Genomic DNA, 13,230 nt, shown 5'->3' with positions numbered 1-13,230 from the left:
TTTATATCCAAAACTGAAAACACACATTTTAACGGTCAACTAAGACAGATTCATGCAATAAACATAAATATTTTTTTGTAAATGCATACAAATATAGCTATAATATATATAATTAATAAGCAAACCACTAATAAGCACGAAAAGCGTTTAATAATTCGAATACTATATTGGCTTTTGTAATATATAAGCAAGTAATATTATAGATAGTACCTACATGCACAAATATGCAATTATATGCAAACTTCCACCTCGGTCTATTCGTTTGTTCGCGCAAGGAAATATTCACGACACGATTAATGAAAACAGAATCGTAGGTACAGATGTGACACACGTACGCATAGTTATGGATTGTTTAAAAATATGGGAAAATCCCAATTTGAAGATCCTTGTTGTCCGTCAATACACAAGATGGAAACGCGTTGAATTTAAATAAAGAGTAAGGTTAGATATAAAAATATACTTTAGAGTGGATTCAGAAGACGCATGTTCGATCGTAAGTTTAGGCTAGGCCGTAAGTTTCGCTGTGTCGATGTAACGAGCGTAGACACGGTGTGACGTCTTTCACGTTCGTAAAATTTATACGATTTCGTATAATATAGACATGTCTTGATATTATATAATAAACGTTCGGTAATATATTATGTAGTTAAATGTTGAAACAGCGATAGATTTATTTTTTCCCCACACGTTGCAGGTATAGGGTACTACAGTAGTAATAATAATGTAACATGCGATATGGATAGATGAGTTAAGTTAGCTGTTAGGTGAGGGTTGTTGGGTGTATTTGTGGGAGTCAATTTAAACATTTTAAACCATAACGTAATAACATATATACACATATAAGTATATCAATGTATTATACATTAGGTTTTAGTTAGGATGTCCACAGCGTTATACACATCTGTTATCTCAGTCTGATACAAATCGCAATGGCAAAAACAGCTTTTACGTTTTTTTCTTTTTGACCAACTGTTAGGTAAACGTATACAGCAAAGATGCAACCTATTGCAAGATTTCCCATGAATCTAATAGAGGATTTTTTTTAAATACTTATATTTTTAAGTTGTTTTAACGAGTTATAGGATTTTACAACACATAATATATATAAATAAAAACGATAAAAAAAAATCGACAGTCGATCGTTAATTGAAGTTTGAGTGTCCAAAAAATAATAAAAATAGATCATTTCAGAAAGTAGATATCCACCATTAATATAATAAAGTTCAAAAATAAAAAATTTACTTTAGTAAGCAAATACAATGTTGCCATAAATAGTGCAAGACACAGACTGGTACCCCTATAAAAATAAATAAAATGATTTTTGTGACTATCGACGGAAAATAATAAACGATAAAAAAAAATGTAAAAAACACGATATATGGGCATATAGGTTGATTACCTGAATTACGAAAACAGTTCTATGTTGGTTAATATGTAAATTAAATTAAAAAAAATAAATTTATAAAATACGATCAATCTTTTTTTGAATACTATTTCAAAAAATATAAAATATAAGTTAGTACCTAATCAAATTTTGAATTTTCCTACTTTGTAACAGAAAATACATTTTTAATTCATTTACTCGGCTGTATTAATATATTATAGGTATTGGAAGTCAATAAAAATAGGCAAATTTCAATATCGATTCTGTTAGGCTATATAAAGTAACAGAGAGATATTATAATATTGTAGTTGCATAAACTATCAAGTAACAAATTTATTTATGCGTTAAAATATAACACTTTCTCGACATATAATTTAACGGTTTAGTTACGAGATGAAAGAGATGCTGTGTGCGATGGATATATTGCAGAGACGACAGAAATATTATACGCCACGGTGAGACTTGTACTATGTACACCTAATTTATCAGTACTTGCGTAGTTAAACTCATATATATATAAATGTATTAGACCTTAGACGTCGGTCGAATATAGATTTGATTTATCATGGACGTGATCGTTTTCGAGAGGAGAGTTCGGTATGTCGGCAAATCTCTGCGAACGTGTTAGGGGGTCGTCGCCCATATTGTTATAGGTATACACATATTATATAATAATCGATAAGTGATGGATACACGCGGACTAAAATAGGTCGGAGGGTGATGTGTGTGGGGTTAGGTTACGGTCAAACGATAGTAAAAGAGGATATATTGTCGTGTTAACGAGGTGCAGTTTGCGCGACTAATTTCCGTATATCATATTATTATCATGTCGTAAATTATATTTTACAACTGGTATAATAATATACGACTGTATGGTGTATCTTGCACGTACCTGCACCACCGCCGTTTGCGAATTCTCTGGCGCGCTTGCGCAGTCGCTCGGCTCTGGTGGGTCTGGGCGGCGGCACCGGGTTCAAGGCGATCATACTACGGTGGTGCGTCGAGCGATCCTTGTTGGCACCTAAAACAACAGATCGCCCGCCGCCGCCGGCCAAGTGGCTCATGCTGCGCGCCGACGACAGTAGTCGTACGCCTCCGCCGCCGAAAGCGGTGGCTGCGGTGCCGTCCAGCCGAGTCATCGAACTCGCCCTACCTGGTGACCGACGGGACGAACTGGACGATCCGGGACGGCTGCAGGGCGTCAGGTCACGCGGGGACACGATGGTGGGCATCAGGTCCGTCTTCCGTCTGGCCGCCCTCCGTTCGGCGCTCCCATCACCGCCTTCTAAACACACATATGTTACACATGTACAAACGCGCTGCACCGTCACCTCCAGAACAAATCACCAATAGTCGGCGGGATAATATATTTATTAATTCTTAATTCAGTGGCGTCGAGACGGTATATTAATTATGCACATAATATATTATTATTATTCTGCAGCATTATTATATATACCTTAAAGTCTTAAAGCTATAGCGTTTGATCGTTCGCAGCAGGTGTACATGGAAAGTTTAAGTTTATACGAAAACCTGAAGATTTAAATCAGAAACGCGTATAGATCGAAGATCATTATTGTATACTTATATAACATTGGTACGGACTTCGGAATTCAAGTATAGTTTTAAGGCCATAACAAAGAAACAACACTAAAAAATCACATTATATTTGTTTTTCATTTTATGGTTTTTTTAACCAAAGATGGAAATTCAAATTAATTAATTAATTTCGATTCAAAGTATTATAATGAGAGTTTGAAAGCGCCATGAAAATCAGACGTCCTTTACGACTGGTCCCATGCTGAACAATATAATATTATATTTATTTTTAAAACATCCATTTATATTATGGACTGTAATGAGCGTATGAGCAGTTAGGACGAGCTTTTTCTTTTGAAAAAATATGTACATAATATTAAATTAACAGGCTATTCCCGTAGAGTAATGCGAGTTCACAACGCCACTGTTGCATATAATACAATTTATAGTATGTTTACGAGCGCGGCTTCAGGGTGTAGAAAACACGCACGTGCAGTTTACAGAGCTAATTAATTAATTAGTACATATACAAAACGACGGTAATTTTGTTCTACTTAGTAATAGGTACACGCGCAGGAAGCGGATAAAGTAAATAGGCGTGTACGCGGGGCTAGCCAAAAGCTAATTAAAACATAATAATATAACATAATGTACGCGTTATTTGGTCGGTAGTTTGTAGGGGTTTCATTACAATAAGCCACAAATATACAAATACTATAGTTATAAGTACTACTAATCTATATAAGTATACTAACTACTGCCACCCAGAACGCGTTTTTTTGCAAACGGTCTGTGTCAATATTACAATATAATAAAATTATCTTCTTTTCTCAGCGCCTAAACCCTGTCGAATATATATTATTAATTATCTTCTTAGAAGACTAATTTGAAACAATTAAATATTAATTATGTACACGGTTAGGTTGAACAATCGTAATTTTTTTTTTATTTTAACTTAAATCATAGTAAGCTCTAAATTACGTAAATCACAATTTCACACCAACTATTTTGACCTATACAACAGACAGAATCGATAGAATAAGATTATTCAATCAGTATTAATACACAGCATACGTAAAATCACGCACTAATTCACAACAACATTGTTTTATTGGACAAATTGGTTCTCAGACAATTCGCAAGTAGAAATATACATGCATTTTCAATTAATATTATATATAGGTGTTATGCAATCGACACACAATTATATTAGGATATGACACACGTATATAGTATAGGATTTTCGTCCCCAAAAACTCACCACACCCCACATCTACAGGGTATTCTGGGATAACAGGGTAACACATATCACTCCAACGCAAAACATCCATTACGGAATGTCTCTTATTATTGTACTCTGAAAAATCTGACGTTCAAACAATTTTTTTTTCTAAAGTTTATTTTATTGAACTCGTAAACCAAAAACACTGATCATCTATATGGCGTGAAGGTAATATTACAAAATATATGTAGACGAGCTTACCGTCAGTACTGCGGTTCGACAGACCGCCAGCTGAAGCAGCCCTTTTTTTCCCAGAACATTCGTTCAGCTCGCGCTCTGACGACCTCCTTGTCAGAGGGCCCATGGGAGTTGTACTGCTCAGCATCATCACATTGCTGGTAGATGTAGCTCTAAGAAACAATTTGATGCAATTTAACATAAACAATAATACATAAGCAAAATACAAACGCTTAACTGTGTATTTTATGATAAGAATCTAATTAGTAAGTATGCGAGAAATAAATCGAGAACAGGAATTAATTTCAAACTATAGTAGGTACACTTTATTTACCTGCGACTAGCCCAGTACGATCCGCCGGTTTCTGATGGTTCAAGCATGCGAGGCGTCGAACTTCCGAATGCAAAAACAATTGAACTACGCTCATTTCTTCTTTTTGACACAATTCTGGCCTCGCGTTCCTATAATGAGTAATGAGTAATGATATTACGTTTAAGATAAATAATCGATTAAACACAAACAAGATCAACTCTTGAAAGCCAGTTATTTTATTTTTATAATTACTAGATTTTTTTTTAGTATAGCGTCTCGTTTCTCTCTCTCGGCTTCAAACAATTGTCTTTTTCTTTCTTCCACTTGCTGTCGCCTTTCAGAATCTCGTGAACGCATTTCATCTAAACGTCTCCGTCTTTCCTCCTCTTTTTGTTCTCGATACCTTTGTACAGCCAGTGCCTGAAACGAAAAACAAAAGATACGGTTAATATTTATGAACGCACCGATAACACGTCCACCAAATAATAGATGCATAAATAACAAACGTATCGGATCATCGACACGAAATTACCTGTTGTTTGAGTTCATCGAGTTTTCTTTGACGTTCTTCATCGTGTTTTTCACGAACAAGTCGTAATCGTTCTTCGCGGTCTTTGACTGCATTTTCTTTTCCTTATGGACAAAAACGATAATCCAATTTTAATACATTGTTCTACTACAACAGTTATTTAACCCATAATAACCGCAATCACCCACTCAAATGGCATTGAGAACCGAGAAGCGCACGTGTGAGCAGTATAAATAGTAATGCTCCCATTATTTAAGATCAAAACACAAGACTCACAAACACACGATATTATTATTACGATAAAACAAAAGGAAAATATTAGTTTCGTAGCTTGCTATAATTATATCCTCAATGTAAAATAAACACCCAGCATAAAATAATAAATTCAAAGACTAAACAAAATTGTTTAGCGTAAAAAAAAACATCGAAAAATGAACACCATTTGATTGCGTATAGCCTCGATAGTCAATATATCCATAACATAATATATATTTTCAATTTGGTGTTTAAATTTAAAAAGCAAATTTTATGTTTTTTTTTTTTTTTTAGTAACGAACCAAACAATTCTGCGATTACTCTGAATATAAATATTAAATATGCAATAATGATTTAGCATTTTATACATTACGCATTATACAACTGAATTTAAACGTTTAAGTATTATAATGAAATATAATATTATTTATTTTAAGTTCGAACTCTATATAAAACTACGATGCGTTTAAAATACCAAACAACTGTTAGTATAACACGATAATACAATAATGGACAAACAAACAGACGATAATTTATCTAATATTATATTGTGTTAGTTTTTGTCCTATAAGACATGTATTAGACAAGAGCAAAACATTTATGTAAACCTGTTTCGTCTGTTTCATCATAAAAGTCAAATGATTCTGCACCATGGGCAAACCAATGAAGTCCGCCTGCTGATCGAATAGAAAAAAAAATAATCGCATTTATATTTTAAGGATATTATATAATATTTTAAAAAGCTAAGTTATATTTTTATTCTATAGTGGTTTATCGTTTGTGAAATGTTAAAATATGCGTAAATATACTTATACATATAATATATAAAATAGTAAATAATATTAGTATACCTATATTATAATATTTGATGACCTAGTACATTTTCCCAACATAATTTTCGTTATATAATTAATTATATTAAAGAAATTAATAGTATATATTATTATGATATAATTTCGGAAATAATTTGAAATATGACACTTTATAAATACTAAAATACAACTACATCTTTGATGTATATAGGAAAAGTTAAAGTTTGTTTTCTACAGAATAACATTTTGCAGATCTAAATTTAATAAAAATATTATTTTTATTTTACGAGGTTTAATTATATATACTCCTAAGGTATAATGATAATTTAAAATGTTGTAAAATATTATAAAACTGTTAAATGCTAACCTCTAGAAGAATTTTGAGGTGGTGTTGGTGCCGTACTTGGCCGGTTGTCAGAGTTAACAGTGGTCACTCCTGCTAAAAAACAAAAAAATAATAATACAAATTATATAGTTGTATAATATAATATTATAATGTTACAAGCATTAAAGCATGACACATTATTAAGATAAATGAGGATTATTCGTAGGTCAGAAGTGTTCTATCATAATGGCGGCATTAAATATTCGGCCGATCCCGTTTACTGCTGCAGTGCAGTTGAATTTAATACAACAATAATATTATATCCTAAACGTACCTATTGTGTTATTCAACGAGTCGAGTGGGTATACGAAATTCGTGCCCACTCACGTAAGACTCATCATAAATTACATTCGTACATAATATACGGAGCAAAAAATATAATAACTCGCACGAATCGTCATCTAGCCCAGAATACAGAGAGAGGTAGAGATAGATTCTCCTTTAATTCGGTTATTCGAATGTGATCGTGATGTGTAAACATCGCGGTCGAGCTGTTGTAGTGCAGTGTATATTAGCCAGAGCGGCATACAACTATAATAATATGTAAGCCACCACTATAAGCATAATTTATAAATATAAAAAAAGTTACGTTTTTCTTATATGTACCTATAGAACTATTCGACATTGCCTCGTTTATTTCGTGCCACCGTAAATGGAGTTTATGAAAAAAAAAACACATTTTTTTTCGAAAATGACATCATGGCGGTCGCGACCTTCACGAACGAATACAGACGGTCGGTGACCACTCCTAAAAAGAAAACGTTATGCGGACTGCACAGTGGACACACGCAATATGAGCACGAGGCGCAAAGAGAACGGTCGCGCACGTTGTTTCTATTCTTAAACCGGACAACAACATAATAATTTTCGGCTTTCAGCCTGTTTCGAGTCTGTTTTTTACGTTTACCGAGAAATAATATATTACAACGGCGGCGAAGGCGTTAAGACAGACTGCACATACGTTGTCCGTAAAATATGACGACGATATAATATTAAATTCTGTTCACGGACTGCAGTATATTTTATAGGCTCAACGTTTTGAGGCTGGGACGACCAGGAACGCAACCCAATAAACACACTCTGGCTACATCTGTCTAGTAAAGTACTTACATCATGCAGTAAGTATTAGCAACAAGTGCTTACATTTTTCGACAAGCGTGTATTTAACACGACAGGATAAAAATTCCCATTATCACGGTATAAGGTATAGGTTATGAGACGTGTTTAACACGAGAAAGCTTCTGCACATTCTGTAGAGTTCGAGTGGACTTAATCATAAAATCACTCGGCCGGATATATAATATATAATATGACGCAAATAATCGATTATGTAGATCTCACGACGCGCAGCGATCTTCTCTTCTCGATCGCCCCCGCGTACCACATCATGTTTGTAACATGTCTTCCGTTATAGCGAAATCTCGAGTCAATCGGGGCCACGAGAAGCCTATACTCACCGCATTTGGTAAAAATAGGTATATACGGTGAAACTTTACCAACAGATTGTTGTCGTCACAGTTGTCGTCGTTGTGCTACAATCGAACGTAATAATATTATGATGACTGATCCACGATAAATGATCGGAAATGTGTTTGCGCGTGTATAGTGCGGTAAAAGAACATAATATAATAATAATGTACGACGGCCAGCGACTCGAACCGGGTAGACGGGGCGTGGTGGTGGGAAGAATTCAAGAATTAAACTCTCTATGACTCATCGCGAAAGTTTAATAGCATACACTCGTATCCACCATAGGGGCGTCGATGCGATATTAAATAAACGTTGTCTACCAACGATGATAAATTATAAGGACCAGATGTTCTAAACCAAAAAACCTGGAAAAATTGTAATTTACGAGTTACGACCCACTCGATTATCTCAATATTCCAACTGTCCACATTCGTTAAGTCAAAAACAAGATTTTTGATCCAACGGGCACTCTTGATATTACCTACTGCTAAATTTAAAGGGTTAACTGCCAACCGTTAGAACAATACATGTTTATATAACTACAGCATGTCTAAGCTTATGCAATTTTAAACAAGTAGCCAAGTCGTAAGAATAGTCAATACAAGTCTTAAGTCTAGCTAAAACATTATCGTTTCATATGTAGGTATATTAATTATATAAAGACCAACGGCTACAGTGTACCGGCGGTGGCGCGGGCAGTTGGCGAGTCAAATGTGACGTGCAGACGTGGACGACGTCGAGGAGGTGGCGGCGGCGACGAGGACGATGTCCGGCCAGGAGCGTGGCGAGCTCGCGGGACGGGCGCGTCGACCCGGTGGCCGTTGCCGCCCGACGTCTGTAGAGACGACACCAATATGCCCCGGAGGGCAAATAACGCAGATTCCGGTATTTTTCGGGGCGGGGGTGACGGCGGACGATGTAAAGCATCGTTAGCGGCGAAACACCGGAGAAGCGGTTCAGCGGGACGTTCCATGGCCGTCGGGGACGACAAACTGCTGTGCACAATACAATATACGCGCGTTATAAGCCGCAAACGATATAATTACAACGATAAAGTACTTCGTACTTCAACGACGACGACGACTAACTAACGGGCGACGACGACGTAAACGAGGCTGCGACTGACATACATAATAATATTATAAGACAACACACATACATATTTTATTGTATAAACGTATCTCGTGATGGGAGCGGAGAGACTACGTCGGCGGTAGGTCGGTTGGTCGGTCGGTCGATCGGCCGTTCGTCCGTCTAGATCCGCTCACGTATATAATATTATACGTCTTACGCCGTGCGCACCAACCGCGGACGGAGGTGGCCCGTGAAAAAAAATTAATATTAATATTAATATAGTGTGTGTGTGTGTGTCGGTTTATGAGCGAAAACTGGTCGGAGAAATAAGAAATAGGTAGTAACAATCGTCTAATTATAATCGTAATTCGTCGGCGTACACGCGTATATTATTTTATGGCTATGACTGATATGAGTGTATTATAATATGGGCGAGCGGTATTTATCTTAAATATTATTATTGTGTGGTATTGGGGTTTTCAGTTTTTGACTAATTAACGAGAAGGTAGCGCTCGTGCCACCGTCGACTACTTATTATAATGTATTATAATAATATGCGCGTAAGCACGTTGACGGTATAATACGGTTATCACCGCCGCAGACGAGTCAGCGCATGAGGAATAATATTGTAGAGATAGCTGTGAAGGTATATTATAATTATTAATTCCTTTATTATTATAAATTCAAATAGGGAATTTTTTGTTTCACCTTTAAGAGCTATAAAATAGTATGGATACATGCCATTTATAGTTTTAAAAAGAAACGTACCTAAAATAATATCATAATGCTTATGAACGGCCACGATAGAAAATCTTCTAAAGGGATATACATTTTGGAGATAGCTATCGGTCGAATGCTATATATAGATAAATAACAGGTACACATTTTTATCTATACACAATATCACAAGTTATTCCGGTCGTATACGATTTTCTTTTTTTTATTTACTCTGAAAAAATTTTTTTCACTTGTCAAATAGGGCAATACTAACATATTGTAATAAAAGAAAAACTGAAGTACTACGTACTCGCGACGAATAATACTCGTCAACAATTTAAATATCAAAATTCAAAACGACATAATATTAAGTATACCACGGCGGCGCATGATCTACGTAATAGTTACTAAGGAAAAATGAACCGTTGAATATATCGTATTATGAATGTGATACTTAATAATACTGATTATAGTTTGGAATGCTGTTCAGTGTTTAAGATATATATAACTCTAAACTGAATACTTAAAATATCAAAACTATCTAAACACTATAATATAAAATATATTTATTTAGATATACTTGTATTATTATATACATTTATACCTTTAGGCGCAATAACCTATTAACGTTTTTAAATTTTATTGTTTTTATTAATACTTTCCATTCTCAAAGAATACTAAATTGTTAACAACTGTAGCCTATAAACACAAATAATATAAATATATAACTATCTTAAATGTTTTTCATAGCCGGGCCATAAAACATTTAATTTATATTAACAACATTCATTAATCATTATTCATTTTTTAAACTCAAGAATTTATGTTGTTATTCTATTGTAAAAAAATTATCAACGTATGCAAAATGGATATAAACGCGAATACGTTTACGACTGACAAATAAAGGAATATAATATCTCCACCAATAGGCGTAATTCGATTCCCGTCTAAATTGTATAAAAGATTAATTTCTTTTTAGAGATAATATATATAAATATATAATTAATATATATATTTATAAAAGGCGAACAAATGTAACGCTAGGAACCTAACGAATAATATGTATTTGCTATGTAACATATATAAATTAAATTAAATTTTAAGTTCAGTATATATATAACAATTTTTGAGACAAAAATCCCTTGTACCCTTGTTAATCTTATAATACAAAACAAAAACAATATTAGTATTACATTTTCCTCGAAAGTCTATTGCAGTAAAATTAAAAATTAAAAATCCAGAGGATTTTATACAGTATTGTATGAAATTACAGTCAAAAGTTTATATTTCATGTATGATACGTAGGTACTGTAACGATGAAATTTTTAAATTAATTTAAGAACGTTTTATTTATTTTAAAATTTGAGTATATTGTAGAAAGGATATGTGTAGAGGATATATGTTCTATGGTCACCTATACTTAACCTTTTGAATTCAAATCTTAATTCTTATATAAATGTGTAAATTACTTTTACTATATTTTAATTTATATAAGTATCAATATATTATCTACTTGAAATTCCAAACTATACCTTCATCTTCTTAAGGAATAAATAATTTAAAAAAAAAATAAAATAAAATTAGCAATGCTATTATATTGTTAACCTTAGAATGCCAGAAAGTGGTACATATATACCAATATAATGTATATGGGTACCTAATAATAAAACTAAACAAATTAAAATCAAATAATGGTCCTGAATTATCCTGATATTTGGTAACTTTCACTTTTTACTCTCCTATATCTTTGGTATATATTTTCACATTAGTGATGCTCACTCAGACCATGTACTCTTTTATAACCTTTACGTACACATTATCCGTCATGTGTCCTAGATGCAGCTTTCTTAATAAAATATAATGCATTTCAAATGAATAAACGCTTATCATAGATGACTATAATAGTGTTCTTTATAAATATCATGGCTAAATGGCAGATTCACATACAAATATGTATTAAGGGACAAATTAATTAAAGTTATGATAAGAAAAATTATATGACGTATATTTAAGATGATTGTCAATAATATAATAATCATACCAATATATTATACATAATGTAAATTTGAATGTCAATAACCACAGATAATACTATTTTATATTCTACTTATGTCTTGTCAAAACGAGGTCAAATGGTTGTATGCATACTATACCTATCAACTATGTATGACTAGTGGCGTGGAAAAAAATTAACGGTTAATTGTAAAATTCAAATACCTTATACGGATTTTTGATCGCACAGTGCAGTATGCAGCGTGCCGTAAAGATCCGTAAAAGCGTTTCAATCAATTCTGGAAGTTATGGTGGATAGGTATAAACTATAAACTAATTACCAAATTCAAGTAAATATATTTAATTCTATAACCGGAGAACTCATTAGACGAGGAATTCCAATGACCTTCCGGATCAAATACAACAGTATATAGGTATACACGTAGCGTCGTAGCACCCGGAATGACACGTGGTCATTGCCCAACAATTAAACTTAAAAAAATGTAACAATATGAAAGAGAACCTACTAGAAAAATGTCTATTTTTTTTTTTGTAACAACAATAATTTTCACAGTTTAATCGACCATTACAAGAAAAAAATAATAGAACAACAATATTTTCATCGCGTTTATGAAAAACAATTATAATATAAGTATAAATAATATTTCTAGGTATAATAGTATAAAATAGTATAATAATAACAAATATAATTTAGTACCTCAAAAGTGTGGAGATAGGGTAAAAGACTGCTCACTAGTTTATTGGTGCAACCGTTCGGTACTACGTTTTTATTAATATATAGGTACATTTAAATGTAAAAGCAATTAAAACAATGAATCTACAAAAATATTTTTATCTTCTTTATAGGTAAATCATTATCATGTCGTCCGTCGAGTAAGGACAAAATATGACCGAATTAACTTTTTCATAACAAATCAATAAATAGATTATAATCAATAATCCCGAGAAAAAAAATCTACCACATTTAAAATTTAAAATATCTAAAATATAATGAATATTATAACAATACACTTTTAATATAGCAATAACTATACATGTATATGTCAACTGTATCCTATGTCTGGCTAGGGTAAAGTGCATGATGAAGGGTTCAATGATATGCATTTGCTTCTCGAAGCCGCTCTTTCTTTTGTACAGATTTGTATAATTGACTGTTTTCTAACACAAATAATAAAAGTATAAAAGTTTTACACTTTTTCAATGATAAGTGATAATTTTTTTAATTTAAATTCTCCTCAGCTTAATACATCTATTCAACGTACTTTTGCTAAATCATTTTA

General features: G+C 33.2%; 1 protein-coding gene across 22 annotated transcripts in view; it reads right to left on the bottom strand.

Annotated features, from left to right (window-relative positions):
* The window catches only part of LOC132940386 (MAP7 domain-containing protein 2), a 39,184-nt gene that overhangs the window by 9,014 nt on the left and 16,940 nt on the right, over positions 1–13,230 (bottom strand). For 4 of the 22 annotated variants that reach the window (XM_061007957.1, XM_061007953.1, XM_061007955.1 and 1 more), the window contains 8 exons: positions 6,659–6,730; positions 6,088–6,156; positions 5,228–5,328; positions 4,948–5,115; positions 4,717–4,844; positions 4,407–4,555; positions 4,185–4,289; positions 2,277–2,669 (listed from right to left, as the gene is read on the bottom strand). In XM_061007957.1, the coding sequence (XP_060863940.1) occupies positions 2,277–2,669; positions 4,185–4,289; positions 4,407–4,555; positions 4,717–4,844; positions 4,948–5,115; positions 5,228–5,328; positions 6,088–6,156; positions 6,659–6,730 (1,185 nt within the window). Of the gene's footprint in view, positions 1–2,276; positions 2,670–4,184; positions 4,290–4,406; positions 4,556–4,716; positions 4,845–4,947; positions 5,116–5,227; positions 5,329–6,087; positions 6,157–6,658; positions 6,731–8,827; positions 9,208–13,230 lie in introns of those variants that run through there. The other 18 variants (XM_061007964.1, XM_061007960.1, XM_061007962.1 and 15 more) reach the window with 11 other exon arrangements.

This window comes from Metopolophium dirhodum, chromosome 3 (genome assembly GCF_019925205.1).
Source record: "Metopolophium dirhodum isolate CAU chromosome 3, ASM1992520v1, whole genome shotgun sequence".
NCBI lineage: Eukaryota > Metazoa > Arthropoda > Insecta > Hemiptera > Aphididae > Metopolophium > Metopolophium dirhodum.
Note: the sequence above shows the minus strand (reverse complement) of the source record. Positions and strands in the feature narration are given on the sequence as shown.